Below are 17,264 nucleotides of genomic sequence, written 5' to 3' on the forward strand. Positions count from 1 at the left end.
GAAACGATATTATTGGATGGCGCTCTATATTGAATGACGTTTGATCGATCGACAGGTCGTGGCGTCGTGTGGTAAAGGCATCTATGGCCGGCGTGAATCGATTCTTGAATTGAACAGTGACCCCCCCCCCCGCATCATACCGGCCACGTGAGATTGTGTGACCTTACTTGCCCACGCCTGTCAACGCGGGTTGGTGAACAGGAGAACCAGGTACCGCTTTAGATATCACTCGCGACCGACATTAGCCATGCCGGGGGAGTCGAACGCAGGTCGTCCAACATGCCAGGTAACATACAAATGGAAGTGTGCCCTCCAGTGAGAAAAGTTGGCACCGGCACCGATGTTGTCTGACATACGAGCGGGACATTGCTCACTGGGAAAGCAGCTCTCCGAACAAACATGTCTCTTTCATCCCATTTCTCAATACCGATGGCACGGCGCCGGGCCCTGGTGGCCATGCCGCGCACATGGCTGGTAAACGCAGCACTGGGGTGCACGGCGACGGTTGGCGGATCACGCAAATCCCGACCGGTGGGCGTCGAGGACGCCATCTCCTAGTGTGCCCGGGTATGGCAGCATAGCAAGTGGATCAATTGCCATCTGCACTCCATCTGTACGAGGGATATGTTTTCTCGAGGGTACTTCGACTTTCTTCCACGTGCATCAACACTTACGAAAGGGGGTTGGTTAAACATCCCAATATAGAACCTCAGAGCTTGGGCAATTGTCAGCACCGCTTCTGGCTGCCTTCCCGCTTTGTCTGTGGTTTCCCGTGCCTCTGAATCTCTCTCTCTCTCCGGGACCGAACGAATCCTGCGAGCGTTACACGTTCTGATTCGTTAAAATTACTATTAATATCTCGCTGGGAGGGGGAACTAAAAATACTCGGTAATAAAAACCGACAAACAACATCAACAACAACGCCGCCGACGACAACGTAACGCGGCCACGGAACGTGCTCGATATTCTCCCCCTCGGCCGTCATCGCGTTCACAGAACTAACGGACAGGCATCACCCCCCCCCCCCCCCGTTAATAGTGAGGTTGCCCAGACAACCTGGAAATATTAGACGTGGCGGGGAACGCCCAGCGAGCGGTGCCACGCCGTTGTGATGGTGATGGATGTGCCGATTTGCGCGCGTTCCCGCGAGAGTCTCGGGTCACAAGTGCAATAAGCAGCTGAGAAGGGGGGGGGGGGGGAAACTAATGTGTATTGATTTCACATGTTTGGAAGGCAGGTCCACCACGGGCCGAACTCCCCAACAACTCTGCTCCCCCCCTCTCAATCTAGTCCGCACCCCCCCACCCACACCGCCAAGCCGTTGCTGGATCGTATTTATAGCAGGGCAGAGACTGTCGAATGCACGTATGCATGCAGAGCTTCAAATCGCACCGTACGAAGCCAACCGTGCTACATCGGAGATGCGGGGGAACGTGCAGAGTGGTCCAGGTAGCAGAGCTGCAGCGCGGTATGAAAGAAGGCGCAATCGATAACCGAAGGGTTCTCTCTCTATCCCCCAGCCATCCGTGCTGGCGACTCTTTGTCGATTGTTCAAGTCGAGGCTCACTGCGTTCCTTTTTCCCTGCCCGCTCCAGCAACCGAGGCTTTGCCGCTTGCGTCCTCGGTCAAACTTTGCTCAGTGGGAAGTTGCTCATTCTCATCTGCTGCACCCCCCCCCCCACTGGAGTCTGGAATTAGTCTCTTCCCTCCGCTGTCGACTCGCTGCCAATGTTCACAACCACGTTCTGAAGGCCCTCTCTTTTTTTTCCTTTGCCTATGACTTGACCGTCCGATTAATACAAACACAGCTACTATTTCCACACAGCATCAAAGGAAATGCGGTTGCATTTTGACGCTACGTAAATTTAAATAATCGTATTTGTGGTTCATTTTATTGTTACCGATAATCGAATGGAAATTCATGCTAAAATAAATAATACATATTTTTGGTTTGCCAGACGCATGCGCATTTATGTTCGTTCGAATGAGCCACACGTCACACCGTACGTAGCCAACCGTGCTAATAATAATAATAGTTTCCGCTTGTACGGCGCATTTCATCCGTAGATCCCAAACGACGCATCGTGCGCGGTTTTACCGCGTGACGACGTAGAGGAGGTGGGTCCCAAGCGCGGCCTGCAGGGACACGGCCGAGTACTGGTAGCGCGAGACGAGCCTCGCGCCGTCCAGCACGTCGTAGAGGAAGCCCTCGCGCGACTGGCTGAAGAAGCAGCTGAGGGCGGCCATCTGCCGCTCGCCACCCAGCGGCGGCTTCGTCCGCGCCTCGTGCCAGTCTGCGGGCGCGGAGAGACAAAATACGCGGTCACGCTCGGGACAGGGTCGGGGGCATCGATCTCGGAAGCCAAGCGGGAGGAGGAAGGGGGGGGGGGCGGCCAAGTGCGGCTTCATCCGTGCCTCGAACCGGTCTGCGGCGCAGGGAGAGAGACGCGGTAACGCTCGGGACAGGGTCGGGGCCGAGCTTGGCTTTGTCCGCGCCGATTTCGCGTGCGGAAAACGCGAAGTGACAAGTTCAAGACGACTGGGTGACACCGTTCTCGGAAGCCGAGCGAGGCTGAGCCTGGCTTCACCTCCTGGCCGATCTGTGTGGAGCGTTGAGCACTACCCCCCACCCCCAGCTCGTACATGCCTGTTTCCTACAATCCTCCTAAAAGCCAAAGTCTCTAAGACTCAGCACGACTTTCCAGGCCAAGCAGAGGGCGGTAGCACTACTTTGTTTGACGGCGTAGGCCTGTAACCCGTCAATTTAGAGAGGGGGTAGGTGGATCGTGAAGCGATCACACCACGTGCGCGAAAAAAAACACATGACACGCGACAAACAGTGGCCAATCGATGGCAGCACATCAAACCCACGGTGAACTTTGAGAGCGCGATGTTGGTCACCAGTCAGTCTGGTGACTCCCCCCCCGTATACAAGCGTGTGTGCATATGTGCGTGCGCGCGCGTTTAAACTCAGGGAGCAACCCGGCTTACTATGCACGTAGATGGGGACGAGCTGCAAAGAGTGGAGGAGATCTTCCCTTGCTCCCTGGGGGGACAAGCTGGGCACGAACTTCCTACGCACGGACGTATGGCCAAGGGCAGAGCGCACGCAAAACCACGTGGGTGAAATGCACACGGGCATGCCTCATATAACAACAACAACAAAGATATACAATGTACATGTGTAAACACAGTGCGGGTGTGTGAGAGAGGATGGACAAAAAATACAAAAAAACTTTCAATTTTATGTTTATAAATGTCTATCATTTGTATAATAAAAATATACAGGTGTGACCTACCTTTGCAGAATTTGATATTAAAAATAAAAGCGGTGAGCTAGTACGGAATATTTAGGCTCGCTGTGAATTGACCACCAGTCACGATTTTGGGGTTCAGCATCAAGTGTTTGCAACGATTGTGTTAGCCTAATTAGAGCATTTGCACGGACCATATACAAATCATTTCCTATACGCATGCGTCGATTCACGCGTTGGTCAGCGGAAGAATCCATTTCACGCCTGACCACAATCGCCATCATCGGAGTGAACAAACGAGCACCACATGGCTTTTCGGACATCCGACGTTTTGGTTTAGTAAAAAAAATCACAAACTCCGTGAAAACAAATTGGGGGGCACGACCGCGAAAAGCCAGCGACACCAGCGCAGCACCTGTAGAGGATGGAGGAGAAATGCAGGGAGTTGCCCAGGTTGTGCATGAGGGTTGGCATGCCGGCCCACTCCACTTGGAAGGGGGCCTCGGGCAGCTGGGTGCAGCGGTAGGGAACCTCGCGCGAGCCGATCGCCATGCCGGGCGTAGACGCGGCTGCGAGGAGACCGACCGATGCCGAGAGAGTGAGAGAGAGGGGACACCGGCAAGGGCTTCAACTTTGAACACCGCAGCTTCACTTTGACACGCGTGTCGGCAATTTTGCCGTCGAGGATTATGAGCAATCCTCGTCCAGTGCTGATCGTGGTAACGAGTCAAGACTGCACTAAAACTTACTAGCATGACGTACCGTTTATACAAAATTATACCTCAAACATATGGGAAGATGCTGGAAAATTCATGTTTTTTTTTGTCGAGTAGTCACACCCACGTCCCAAGATGAAACCATAAAACGAACCCTATTGGGCTAATATTGGGAACAAACACAAAATGCATTGCCATGGAGCATTATGGGCGAATAAGCAGTGCTCCGTTTGCGCTTCCATAAAAAAAACATTAAAACGTGCTTTTGTCCGTTGTCCTACCGGCTGCCCAGCCCAATACGATCCAGCAGCCCACGTTCAATCTTGAACGCGGTGCGAGTGTAAGAAGACCTTTTAAAATCGACGGACCAACACGTCACTACGTGCCCAATGATTTCGTGTATACAGGTAGCCGCTTGGCCTCCAACCAGTTAGTCACCATCTCACACCAGCCGAATTCGGGGCCTCACTCACGTCTCGCCGAGGGACTGCCATCTTGGCGAAGGCCCTTGCCGGCAAAGGCCCCCATGTCCACTTGCAGGACCTGGATGTCGATCTCCGAGCGGAAGGCCAGGTAGTTCTCGCACAGGGCCACCTCCAGCGGCGAGAACGCGACCGTGAGCACGGCGAATCGCTCAAAGTCGACGAGGTTCTGCGGAACGGCAGCAGCAACACAACAGTGCTCGGTCGGTCAAATGGGGCGAGGGTCGCTTGGACCACACTTCACCACTCTGGTTCAGCGAGGGTCGATGAAGGGGGGGGTGGGGGGGGGCCCACTTACAGACGTGCACGGAGCTCGCCCATTCTGCGAGCTACCCTATCGAGCTCGTAACTGCAAGCGAACAAAACAAACATTCAATGGATGCTCTGCATGCACAAGGCGATTGGTTGCGCTCGCTGGTTAATCTTGGAAACTACATTGTGTACGATCAACGAGTTTATAGAGGTCTTTAATATCGTTTTAGGTTACCACGTGGATTTAAACATTATCGTAGTTTATTTTACATTGGCAGATTCACGCATGATAATTCACCAATGACTCTCACGTACGATATAATTTCACACGTTTACAAAATCACCTCGCGCACCTCCCTGGCACATTGGCACGTACCCCCAGAGGTTCGCCTACCCCCAGGGGTTCAGAACTACTCACGTGGATCTTCGAGTTACCTCCCTGCTCCGAGCATGACATTTCTCTGAGCACTGTCGCCCCTTCCCACATTCGGAACACTCGCAAACAGCACCGACCGCTGAACTAAACCGACTAAACGAACCAACTTAACCGCTCGCTCGCCAACTCTTTACCGGGTCGTCGATGCCTTCGGAGGACTCGTGCTCGGAGCCGGACTCGTCCGTTTCCGAGCTGGCGCCGTGCGCCGGCAGCTTGCGCTGGACGTGAGAAACGCGGCAGAACAGACCGAGGCGCTTGCCTGCCGCTCCCACCAGGAGGTTGCCGGTGGTCGGACAGCACGCCAGGCACAACGGCTGCTCCTGCACGAAACAATTCCCAACAGGAGGAAACTTCACAAAATCCGACCGTCGTTGTACTGCGCCGACTCACAGAGGCGACTCTGGCTGTGGTTGTTGTGTATTGTTGTGTGCGGGGAGCGGTGGCGGAGAGGGTTAGAGCGCTGCGCTACACGAACGCGGCGAGCCGAGTTCGATTCCCGCTCACGGCCAACATCGATTACAATTTTGGCGGAGTAATCTTTAGTAGAATTCAAGGCTGAGGAAAAACAATGATTCACGGAGAGGAGCTGGAATATTGGGGGGGGGGGGGGGAACCACCACAGAATTTTGAAACGCAAGAAGGGGACATGCTAAGCATTCATTCTACGCAGTTTTCTAATTCACGGGGACTTTGTTCGAATACACAATTACGCCTGAAGCGCCGCCGTGACCTCGGAGTAAAATAAAACGCAGCCCTTCAACTGCCGCCACATCTCGCGACCGCGGCTCCACACGGCTCCACGCGGCTCTGCGACGCGCTGGGGCACGCTGGGGCATGGTTGCTCCACCTGCATGCTGATCTCGATGACGTGGGTGGCCGACTCGTGCGCGGGCGACCTCTGGGCCCCGTGCTTCTGCCGCGACAGCGCGTGGCCGGCCATGCGCACGCGGTACCGCGGCGTCGCCGCCGCCGCCTGGCCGACTGGCGTCACGCCGGCAAAGTCGTCGCCGTTTGGTGGCCGCTGCCCGGCGGCGGACGTGCCGGCTCTCTGGGAGTGCTGCGGCGAGGTTTGGCGCCAGTTGACGTACACTCGCACCGTCGGCGGGCTCCTCTTGCTGTTCTCGATCGTGGCCACGTAGTCGCCTGCAAGGGAAACGCGTGCCCCAGTTCTGTACACGCGGGCTTTCACGGCCGACGTGCTATTTCGCAGTTAGTTAATTTTGGGCGAGATCGCCGTGTTGGTATATAAAGTCATTTTCTAAAATATAACCAATCAACCACCCTACGATTAGCACGGCTGGCTATGTACGGTGCCAAGTTCAACATACAAACACATAATGAGAGAGCCAAATAAATTATAGCGTTAAAATATGCCAAATCAAACGGCACAAATGCCCACGTGACAAATTTATTTGAGCGGCTCTCCGGTGGTGTCGGGTTATTACTGTACACCTCCACGATCTAACCCCAAACAACCTAATACTGGTAGGAACCTCCTGGTTACACCACGCCACAGGGGATTATTGTGTCCGTCGTGCAGGAAGGGGCTGGGTGGGGAGGGAGGGGCTGGGTGGGGAGGGGAGGGTGGGAAGGGGCTGGGTGGGGAGGGTGGAGAGGGGCTGGGTGGGGGGTGGGAGAGGTGGGGCTGGGTGGGGAGGGGCTGGTCACCCCGTGGTGCCCTTATAAAACTCAACGCTTAACCTACTCACGCCGGCTTGTGCCCGCCCTCACAGTCGGGCATATTTGCGGAATGCACCATGCCGCCGTTGACCCTGGCTATTGACCGAGCAACCCAACGTTCCTACCAGCTCCCTCCGCAGGAATGTGTTAATGAATCGTTTTATCGATCATACGTGTGTCTCTACGGGTTTAATACAGGGTCCACGGTTTGCGTGGCCACGATCGCACTTTTGTGCCTTTAATCCGCTCGGGTTGGTGAAGAGGGGGTGCCAGCCAATGACCAGTTCACATGCGAGCCGTGCAAGGGGACTGAACTTCAAAATGCGGTGTGCACGGAGGTATTCAAAGTAAATGCCTCCATATAATCATTGTCAAGCGAAGCCTTTTTTGACACGTGATGCTTTTTACGTGGGAAGGGGCGGAACAACGGGAAGGAGGAGGGGGGGGATGATCACTCCAAGGAGGTGAGCGTGGCGAGGGAGACTTGTGCGTTAACAAGATGCGCCGATAAGTCTGGAATTTTGTTTACGGATTCGTAGCGGAGGTGTTCCAGCGCGGAGAGACGGTCAGGGATATTTACCCAGCGGGAGCTGAGGGCGCATCACGTGCCTGCAATCAACCCTGCCCTAAGTAGCAAGTCCCGCGCTTGCTTCACAATGTTTTTCACGGCTTGTCACCACCTTGTCCTTAAGAAACCCGCCACTATGGTGACTTATCCCCAACTACAAAACACCAACTCACACACTCAAACTTCCCCTTTCTGTGGTCGAAAATAAACTGTGCAGTGCATGTAATCTGTTGTTCTTTAAGGAGTTTCAATATGCATCACTGCTGAGACTTCCCCGCCGGGGCTCTAAAAACAGCCGCAATTTTTACTGTACATACATTTACTGTACCGCGCTCGTTTATGGTTTTTGGAGAGGGCACGAAGCCGCTTGCCAACAGTTGAAGTTGCCGTCGGGTTCAAAGAAGAGCTAAACTCACACCGCACACTCTCCAACGCGGATGGGAAAACCTACGCAGTATCAGAACCTCAACGGGAAATAAAGCTCGCGAAAACATACTGCGTTGGGGCAGTGGTGACGCAGGTGGTACCGCAATGTGCTGTTAATCCGACGACCTCAGTTCGTACGTTGACCGTGGCGGCTTCCATCGGTGGCGAGCGATATCTGAACTATTCCGGGGCCCACCGTTTGTCAGTCCGCACCGATTCACTTAAATGAATTATGATCGAACTACCGTGGACGATATAACATTAGGAGGCCTCTATCCAGCAGCGGATTGACAACGCGCTGCAAATTACATCATTGTTATAGGAAACTGTTAAACATGCTACGTTTGTCTGCTGTTCAAGAGGGTGAATTTCATGTGGAAAGGGTATGAGATTAAACATTGTCACAAGTGATTAACTGCACACATCTTATACTGAATTCACAAAATAGATCATTAGCATCACTGCGGAGAATATGAATAGCAAAATACATCGCCATTGCGGTTGAAGGGAAGTTTAATTTTTTATTTTATTTTTTATGGTGGAGGAAAGTATGTCCATTTATTTAGTTAAATACTGAGAATACATGAAACAACCCTGCATCTATTATGCAGAGTAAATTATCAACTAGATTTATGTTCTTCCACCGTGACCATGTCTCTTTGATGTTTATGTTCTCAAAGCTTACTATGCCAATTAGATTTATGCTAAAACCTTAAACAGCCATTCAAAAATGTATCTTTTAGAACTTCGCATGAACGGACCCCCACTTGAAATGGCACAAATCTAACAACCTTCAAAAGGCACAATTATCCCCTTTTGCCTTTCCAACTCAACTATATTGTCCCGATTGTGCACCCGGCGACGTTGTGAGATGAGGGACCCAATCGGATCTCTCGCAAGCCCTGCGTGATGAAGAACGGGCTCTCCCCAAGGAGGAGTTCAACTCCCAGAACAAAAAGCAGCATCTCGCCGTGAGTAATGTCCGTGGCATGACAGTCGATTCAAACCGAGATTTGTTATATTTACAGAGCTGTAATGTAGCCAAAATAAAGTGTGAAAACAACGTTTACGTGATGGGGGTTACCCCCCCCCTCCCTGTGCATTCATTCATAACAGACTCACCACACGTGATCAACTGGTCTAAATCACGTGCAAACTGCCTGGATTTGAACTCATGATCTCAGCGGGTGGGGGGGGGTTCCGGCGCTCTGACTCGGCGCATGTCACACGCGGTTTTTCCCTAGATGTGACCGCAGGTCGGGAGAGCAACAAGCAGAGGCCGTGTGTGTGTTCAGTGCAACGCAATGGGACACTATTTTTAGGAAGTGGAAAAACCGCAGGCAGAGGCGGGAAAAATGCACAATTTTAACACCAGCAGAGAAGTCTACTGCTTGCAACAATGCGCAATGGACACATTTGTGCAGCTGCGTTAGTCCTCATGATGAGAATAGTTCATGGTAGAAATGCGATGGCTAGTGGCTAGTATAACGAAGTGTAAGTCACAACGCCCTGTTGCTCATCCATTGCTGGACGAAGGCCTCCCCCCATGGCTTCGTCAGTCATGGGAGTCGTTTGATCATGCTTCGCCACGATGGGCATTGCCAATGACCAAATGACTGCAAGTCACATGGCACCGTAGAGTTTCGCCGGGGGGGGCGGTGGGGGTGCTAGGCCCGTACCGGTCTCGCTGTAGGCCATGGCGGTGACACAGTCTCCCGCGGCCGGGAAGGGCCTCAGGGCACGTGCGGTGGGGCCGAGCTGCACGGGCAGCAGCAGGGCCCTGGTGGCGGCGAGCGCCAGCACGGTGCGCGAGCCGCTCGCCAGCAGCGACGGCTCCTCGCACACGGGCAGCACTTCCTGCCCGCAGAACGGGTGGCAGCCGTACACGCGCACCATGGCCACAGTCTGCTCTCGACGAGACAACGATGATGACAAGACAACGACGATGAGCGAAGACGACGAGAGTAAATGACAACATTGGCGACAGCTGACAAGTTGAGTTTGTTCAATCGTTTGGACGAGTGACCTGGAAATAACTAAACGAGACGCGTCAAACACGGTCAGCAAACCTCCATCAACGCGTCCACGTCTATCACCAGGCTCTCCACCACCACAACCACCACCATAATCACTTCCACCACTCACGCACTACCACCACGCTCACCTGCACCCAGAGGTGGATCTAGAAACTTCCCAGGTGGGCAAGGGAGGGGAGATTCCAAAATGCCAAAGTTTGTAATAGGACCCAATATTACAAAACACACATTTATAACCTTTACTGCAGCCTGCACCCCCCCCCCCTCCCCCTTTGGTTCTCAATCTTTAAAACATTTAAAATCTTAACACATGCAGAGGGTTTGATGAAACAAAGTAGTTGTACTGACGTGCCAGTGCTTAATTTGTGTTTCGAGGCATCTCGCAGCCCCTGGTCTGGCTAAATGCAAAATCTGAATAGCTAGGGACCGGCTAACCGGGTTTTACTGGATCAATTTGGATGTCAATGCCTCCACCACCTGCCCACCTCCACAGCCAATATTATTTATACCTCCACGACCAGGTTCAGTTTCACCAGCAGCCTCCCACTCAGCTCCACCAGCAGACTCCCACTCTCACCTCCACCAGCAGACTCCCAGTCTCAGCTCCACCAGCAGACTCCCACTCTCAGCTCCACCAGCAGACTCCCACTCTCACCTCCACCAGCAGACTCCCACTCTCAGCTCCACCAGCAGACTCCCACTCTCACCTCCACCAGCAGACTCCCACTCTCAGCTCCACCAGCAGACTCCCACTCTCACCTCCACCAGCAGACTCCCAGTCTCAGCTCCACCAGCAGACTCCCACTCTCACCTCCACCAGCAGACTCCCACTCTCAGCTCCACCAGCAGACTCCCACTCTCACCTCCACCAGCAGACTCCCAGTCTCAGCTCCACCAGCAGCCTCCCACTCTCACCTCCACCAGCAGACTCCCACTCTCAGCTCCACCAGCAGACTCCCACTCTCACCTCCACCAGCAGACTCCCAGTCTCAGCTCCACCAGCAGCCTCCCACTCTCAGCTCCACCAGCAGCCTCCCACTCTCAGCTCCACCAGCAGACTCCCACTCAGCTCCACCAGCAGTCTCCCACTCAGCTCCACCAGCAGTCTCCCACTCAGCTCCACCAGCAGCCTCCCACTCTCACCTCCACCAGCAGCCTCCCACTCTCAGCTCCACCAGCAGACTCCCACTCTCAGCTCCACGAGCAGCCTCCCACTCTCACCTCCACCAGCAGCCTCCCACTCTCACCTCCACCAGCAGACTCCCACTCTCAGCTCCACCAGCAGACTCCCACTCAGCTCCACCAGCAGTCTCCCACTCTCACCTCCACCAGCAGACTCCCACTCTCACCTCCACCAGCAGACTCCCACTCTCAGCTCCACGAGCAGACTCCCACTCAGCTCCACCAGCAGTCTCCCACTCTCACCTCCACCAGCAGACTCCCACTCTCACCTCCACCAGCAGACTCCCACTCTCACCTCCACCAGCAGACTCCCACTCTCAGCTCCACGAGCAGTCGCTGGTCGCTGCAGCCCCGAGGCGGTGCCCGGCTTCTCGCTGTGCGCGATGCGCAAGGCGCGTCTGTACACGCCGGGTGGGCCTCGCACCGGAGTAAGGAGAGTGGGAGGAGAGTGGGTGGGGAGAATAAGAGGAGAGTGAGTGGGGAAGTGGGTAGGGAGTCAGTGGGGAGAGTAAGAGGAGAGTGAGTGGAGAGAGTGGGTGGGGGGAGTGGGACTCATCCACTCACTTCCGCGAGTCCGCGCTCAGCTCCTCCCACTCAGCAGCGCTCCAGTGACGTCACGAGGCCCTTCCCACTCGCCCAGCGGAGTGGTGCCCATCATCGATACTTCAAGTTCAAGTTCATTTATTGGGTATAGCCCTGTGAGCCATTTGGCTCTTGAATCGGGTGCAACCGCAACAAACAAAAAACAAAAACATGAACAAGAAAACATCTTAAAGTGAATATGTGACTAAGTGCAAGCAGAAAATCCAAAAAAAGACAGCAAAATATTGCAGAATAAACACCGTACACCCACGCTGTGTGCAAGACTCCCAGTGAACTATTCAATTTATTATAAAACAAAGAACAATAAACCTCTTTCGTAGCAATGAGCATTACCTAATAATAGTAACAATAATTAGCTATGCAAGAGTGATGTCAATCGCAATGCAATGGCTATCATGATGTGAAACACCACAGCATTGCAACGTTGTCGTAAGTCAATGTTACGTTAGTTTTACACACGTGACGCCTTTCTGGCACAAAGCTCCATCATCACATTTTAAACACAAATGCAAAATAACATTAGCAAGATTCTAAGCAATCAGAAATAAAAATGCACTGTATATTTTGTTTACAATCGAATATAACGCGATGCAAATATATAAAGACAACGTTGTGATGAACCACGCACTACGTAAGCGGTGGGCAGCAGCACAAATATCGATACGACTCAACAATGAATTCGCGAATAGCTGCCATGAAGATGAATATTTTATCACAACAGTAAAGCAACGCTTCTGGCAATAGCTCGTCTTGACAGCGCTGCTTTTGGACTAATTAAACCCCCCAGGGCTTGGAATTGGGAGCTCTAACCGCTGCCTTTTGTTTTCCTGATAATAAACAAAGTGGTAAAACTGGCTTATGTGTGAATAGCCTTACCTCGGGACAATAGGGGTATGATTGAGTAGAGCAATGGCATTAGCTCATCGCCTCACCTGCCTGCCGCCACTGGTGTATGGCCCCTATTGTGCACGGGGGGGGGGGACGGCGTGGTGTCACGTGCTCGGCGTGAACAATGTTAACGAGTTATTTGTATAGCGGATGGAAATTTAGGTACAAATAAATAAAAGCAATGATGAATATTACAATTATAGAAAAAATATTTAGATCCATATTTATTTTAAGTTCACCTGTAAATTATGAAAGTTCTAATTTGAAAATACAAATATAAATCAGAAAAATCAGAAAATCTAATAACGCAATAAAACGAAAACGTAATACATTACTCATCTCGAGTGTATATATAGAGTAGAATCTATATTCAGACGCCTATTATTTCCCCGCATGTGACACATTGTAAAAAAAAAAACATATACAAATGTATTTCTGATTGCAGACTTTTTAAGCTGTACAGGTTACTTGTACGTTATTCCACGCAAATGAAACACGTGGGTTTCTGACAGAGGTGGGACAAAGTCATTGTTATGCAAGTCCAAGTCGAGTCGCAAGTCATCAAATTCATGACTCGAGTCTGACTCGAGTCCAAGTCACATGACTCGAGTCCACATCTCAGAGGTGGGACAAAGTCATTGTTATGCAAGTCCAAGTCGAGTCGCAAGTCATCAAATTCATGACTCGAGTCTGGCTCGAGTCTGACTCGAGTCCAAGTCACATGACTCGAGTCCACATCTCATAGGTGGGACAAAGTCATTGTTATGCAAGTCCAAGTCGAGTCGCAAGTCATCAAATTCATGACTCGAGTCTGACTCGAGTCCAAGTCACATGACTCGAGTCCACACCTCTGGTTTCTGAGTATGAATGTCGAGCTTCTTTCGCACCCTACGTAGCCAACCATGCTCGGAGTCGCGGCGGAAGGACAATAAACTAAACACAAAAAGCAACTCTAAAGAAATGACTTTTCAATTTCGACATAAACTGAAGTGGGTTTGGTGAAGCAATATACTCTTTGAAAGAACAAATCATGCAAACGCCAAAATATATTCAAACATTTGGTATGCATTTCCCACAATTTGCTTCTTGCAGAATCTAATCTCCTGTGGGACTCGGCGAAAAGAATAAGCGACGTTCTTGTGATGGAATTTCAGTGCTCTACATTTTACTTTCGGAAAGATGAAACTCACAATGAAAATATCCTAATCCAGCTGTCACTTCCCCGATGCGTAACAAAACTGTGTTCCAGATTATTCTAAATGAATTACAAACTTTGCTTGGGAAAATGCAAAGGTGCAGCGCTGCTTTGGCTTGCTGATGCCATTGTTGGCAGAAGCGCCTCGACTCGACGGACCTTGAGAGCCCCCCCACGCGCCAGACGGTATTTGGCCTACTCTTCCACGCTGGCCACACACGACCAGTAGAAGCCTCTCTGTGCCTCAATCATATATTTTTGTAGGGTTCTCTCTTTGGGATTCTGGGCTTCATATGAGAGAAACCCAAGCGTTGCACAACATGAAATGGGCACCCCGCGCAAATTATTTCTCTTTCAAGCAAGTGTCAGTCGGGTTTGTTTGTAAGGTCCCTATTTGCTAAAGGTTTCAGCAAACACGTGTATTTACACGGGCAGTCAGTCTAGATTCCCGGTCAGTGGGTGGCTGGCGTGGTTCCTGAGTAGCGACCTTATTTGGTACACCAACCATATGGATAATGGAGGCCTGATGCAGACCTGCACAGTGTGATGTAAATATTGTTCCAATTTATAGAGATTTAGAATGAATGTCTTGCCATCGATGTTGAGCTCATCTCTCCATTTTGGAATGTACAACATAGAGACAACTCTCGTGCTTTAAGGGGTAAAACGCTCAAAAAGTTCCACGCAGGTAGATTTAAGAATCCATTGCTGTTCTAATGTACTGCAATTTCCCGGTGACCCCACAGCCCATTGAATTTGGGATTTTCACACCAAACCTTGCCTCCAGGAAATCCTCACTGAGTCTCAATATTTGTTTCAATTATCTGGCCCTGGGATGGTTGGCCAATTTGAATGGCATGTGAGATGAAACCTAAGTATTGCGAGAAAACCCCAATACACAAGGGACATACCACTCACGGGTCTGAACAGGTGGGTTCATAACCAATTTGCTGTCCTGCCATCTGCCAACCTCAGATTGCAAGCGGGTTTACACGTCTCATGAACCAGCATGATCCACCAACCCTTGCATCCAAAGTTCTGGGTCACATGCATATGCCACCATGACCCAACTGTGCCACCCTGCTTCATTTCACCTGCGACAATGCCCCATTGTACACCAGTGTCATCATCATCAGCAGCAGCAGTAGTAGCCATGTTCAACCCACTCTGCATGAAGTCCTCCCGCAAGCCACTGCCATCTCTCGCGAGGCCAGCGTAGTGGGCCCACCATGAGTGCGCTCATCTCCACTAACTTTCAACTCACGTTTATTTGTCACACTGTTGCCTAACGGTGAGAGGAGACAAGACGTTTTGCGAGCAGGGTATAGGTGTGCTGAGCAGGATGGAGAGAGAACAACGGGTGCAAACTGACAGGTCAACTCGCCCTGCGCACAGCGAGGCACGTAGCACGCTAACCTCTATGACACATTGATGGCGGAGTAGTAATAGCCCTCAGTTCCACAGAATCATAATAATACTCGCATTATTATCTTTTTAACAAAGCTACACAAACGCTGAGGCGGGCACGAGACGGTGGGGTGTGCATTTAAACGTTAATTATTCGTTTTTAAGTACACGCTAACTTAAAACATTTGCGACATATTGAAAAGGGAAGAGATAAAATGGGTAATGTTGACGTGACATGTCTATCACCTGGGTGTTGGAAAGCGCTGTGCACGAACACACTTTTTTTTTAAACCAGTAACAGCAGAGTTCTAGTAGAATTATTTATATTACAGTAATTATAGAATTACATTTTGAGTTCTTGGAAATGTAATTAATCAGAAACTGTGTTCATCCTGGAGATAAGGCAAGAGACTGGACGTGATGCTTTGACTGAGCAAACGATTGGAACAATAAGCCAGGAAAGACAGCACAAGATCTGCACAAGCTATTTGAACGGTTGGACGCAATTGGGAGTACTGCATCGAATACAAGTTATTGATTAAATATCACGGACAGATCTAAACGGAAGAAACACCGTGGTCTTTTTTGAGAAATGACATGGCACACAGTGAAAGAGAGATGCGTATCTGCATTGATAGGGATTCGATGATAAGGTAAACTGGTAAAAGTGTAACTCGTCAATTTCTTGATCACGATATTTCTGGCAGAAGTGGCTTTCACTGGAGGGATAACATCGATGCTTTTTTTGCTTTCGACGTCACGTAATTTTCCATTCCGACATAACATGGCAAAAAATCCTGAAGCTCTTTGATGATTTTATTCAGAGCGTGGTTGGCAAGTCTTTCATATAAATAAAGAATGTACCATAGATTGGGTGATCGTGAAAGTTATGTAAAGCAGACGTGAGTTTGCTGCTGTCGGTTGAGTATGTACCATGCAACAACAGCCTGTCTGTGCCTGTGAACGTTCGTATCGATGTTTAAACATGATACATCATTCCATTGGTCGATTTTTTTGGCCAACGCGGCGTTTCGTATATATGGGGTTTCCCACGTGAAATATTTCGATGAATAACGAGCAAATCGACTTTAGAGAAGGCCAAGCCATGCGTGGTTTAACCCGTATTGCTGAACACGAATGCTAGAAAGTCTTATTCTGCACAGCAGGTGGCAGCAGATGAATGGGGCAATGCCGTAGCAGCTGTCTTGAACCTGGTGATGTAGAACACGTGCTGGGCCATAGCGAAACGTGTCCACTCCAATGCAGCAATAGACGTCTGTAGTTGTTCAAATTTGTGTCGTTGTGATAATAGGGGTTTCCACTTTTTTCTGGCAACAAAACAGGTGTTAAGATTTTGATTTAAAGCTTTCGTGACTGCAGGGATTCATATTCTTGGTTCTTTCGGTAAAGTCACGTAGAAGGGAAATAATAAAATAATAAAATATCTTATTATTTCCCTTCTACGTGACTTTACCGAAAGAACCAATAATATACAGGTGTTAAGATGTTAAAACACCAAAAGGCGTCCTCTGGTCTACCACCGTTTGAGACGAGGCTCAAAAGAAAGCTGTCTCTGGTGTGGACCAATCAGTTTCAAGGACAATGCATATAATATCAGAGGATGTTTTTGTTTGCATTCTGACCACAAGAATTGTGGTGAATGCAGACATGATTCCTTGCAAACGGTTTCAGTGTGGTCTTTTAGCATCTTAACACCTGTTTTGTTGCCATAAAAAAGGGGAAAACATATTATCATATGTTGGTACTTGCAAAGGAGGTCCCATGATTTGTGCTGTTATTGGTGCTTGTGTTTTACCTGTATGGCATTGAAATCAAGCTCATTATTTAATCTGGGACACCCTGGTGAAATAACATTTCCCTACGTACTCCATTACTACGGTGATGATACTGTATATATGGTACAATATAACAGCATGCAACAATGTACAGCTCTTTGTCAATCCACTGCTCGGTGAATGACGTGGCAAACAGATCTCTAGAAACTAAGGATGTGATTCCACGTTTTTTATTAATCCTCAAAAGCCTAAATTGGACGCGTTTTAATGATTAAAAAAATGATTTCGGACTGCTCCGAAAATATGACATCACATGAAGTGACATCACTTCCATCACGTGATG

General features: G+C 50.3%; 1 protein-coding gene across 1 annotated transcript in view; it reads right to left on the reverse strand.

Moving 5' to 3' along the window:
* HPS3 (HPS3 biogenesis of lysosomal organelles complex 2 subunit 1) overlaps nucleotides 1-9,940 on the reverse strand; it is a 60,974-nt gene extending 51,034 nt beyond the window's left edge. The window contains 8 exon segments of the mRNA XM_078873186.1: nucleotides 2,099-2,294; nucleotides 2,992-3,074; nucleotides 3,670-3,823; nucleotides 4,444-4,621; nucleotides 5,275-5,460; nucleotides 5,988-6,283; nucleotides 9,494-9,907; nucleotides 9,910-9,940. Coding sequence (XP_078729312.1) covers nucleotides 2,099-2,294; nucleotides 2,992-3,074; nucleotides 3,670-3,823; nucleotides 4,444-4,621; nucleotides 5,275-5,460; nucleotides 5,988-6,283; nucleotides 9,494-9,907; nucleotides 9,910-9,940 — 1,538 coding nt within the window.
* Nucleotides 9,941-17,264: the final 7,324 nt, after the last annotated feature.

The sequence above is a fragment of the Lampetra fluviatilis genome, chromosome 36 (assembly GCF_964198595.1).
Source record: "Lampetra fluviatilis chromosome 36, kcLamFluv1.1, whole genome shotgun sequence".
Taxonomy (NCBI): Eukaryota; Metazoa; Chordata; class Hyperoartia; order Petromyzontiformes; family Petromyzontidae; genus Lampetra; species Lampetra fluviatilis.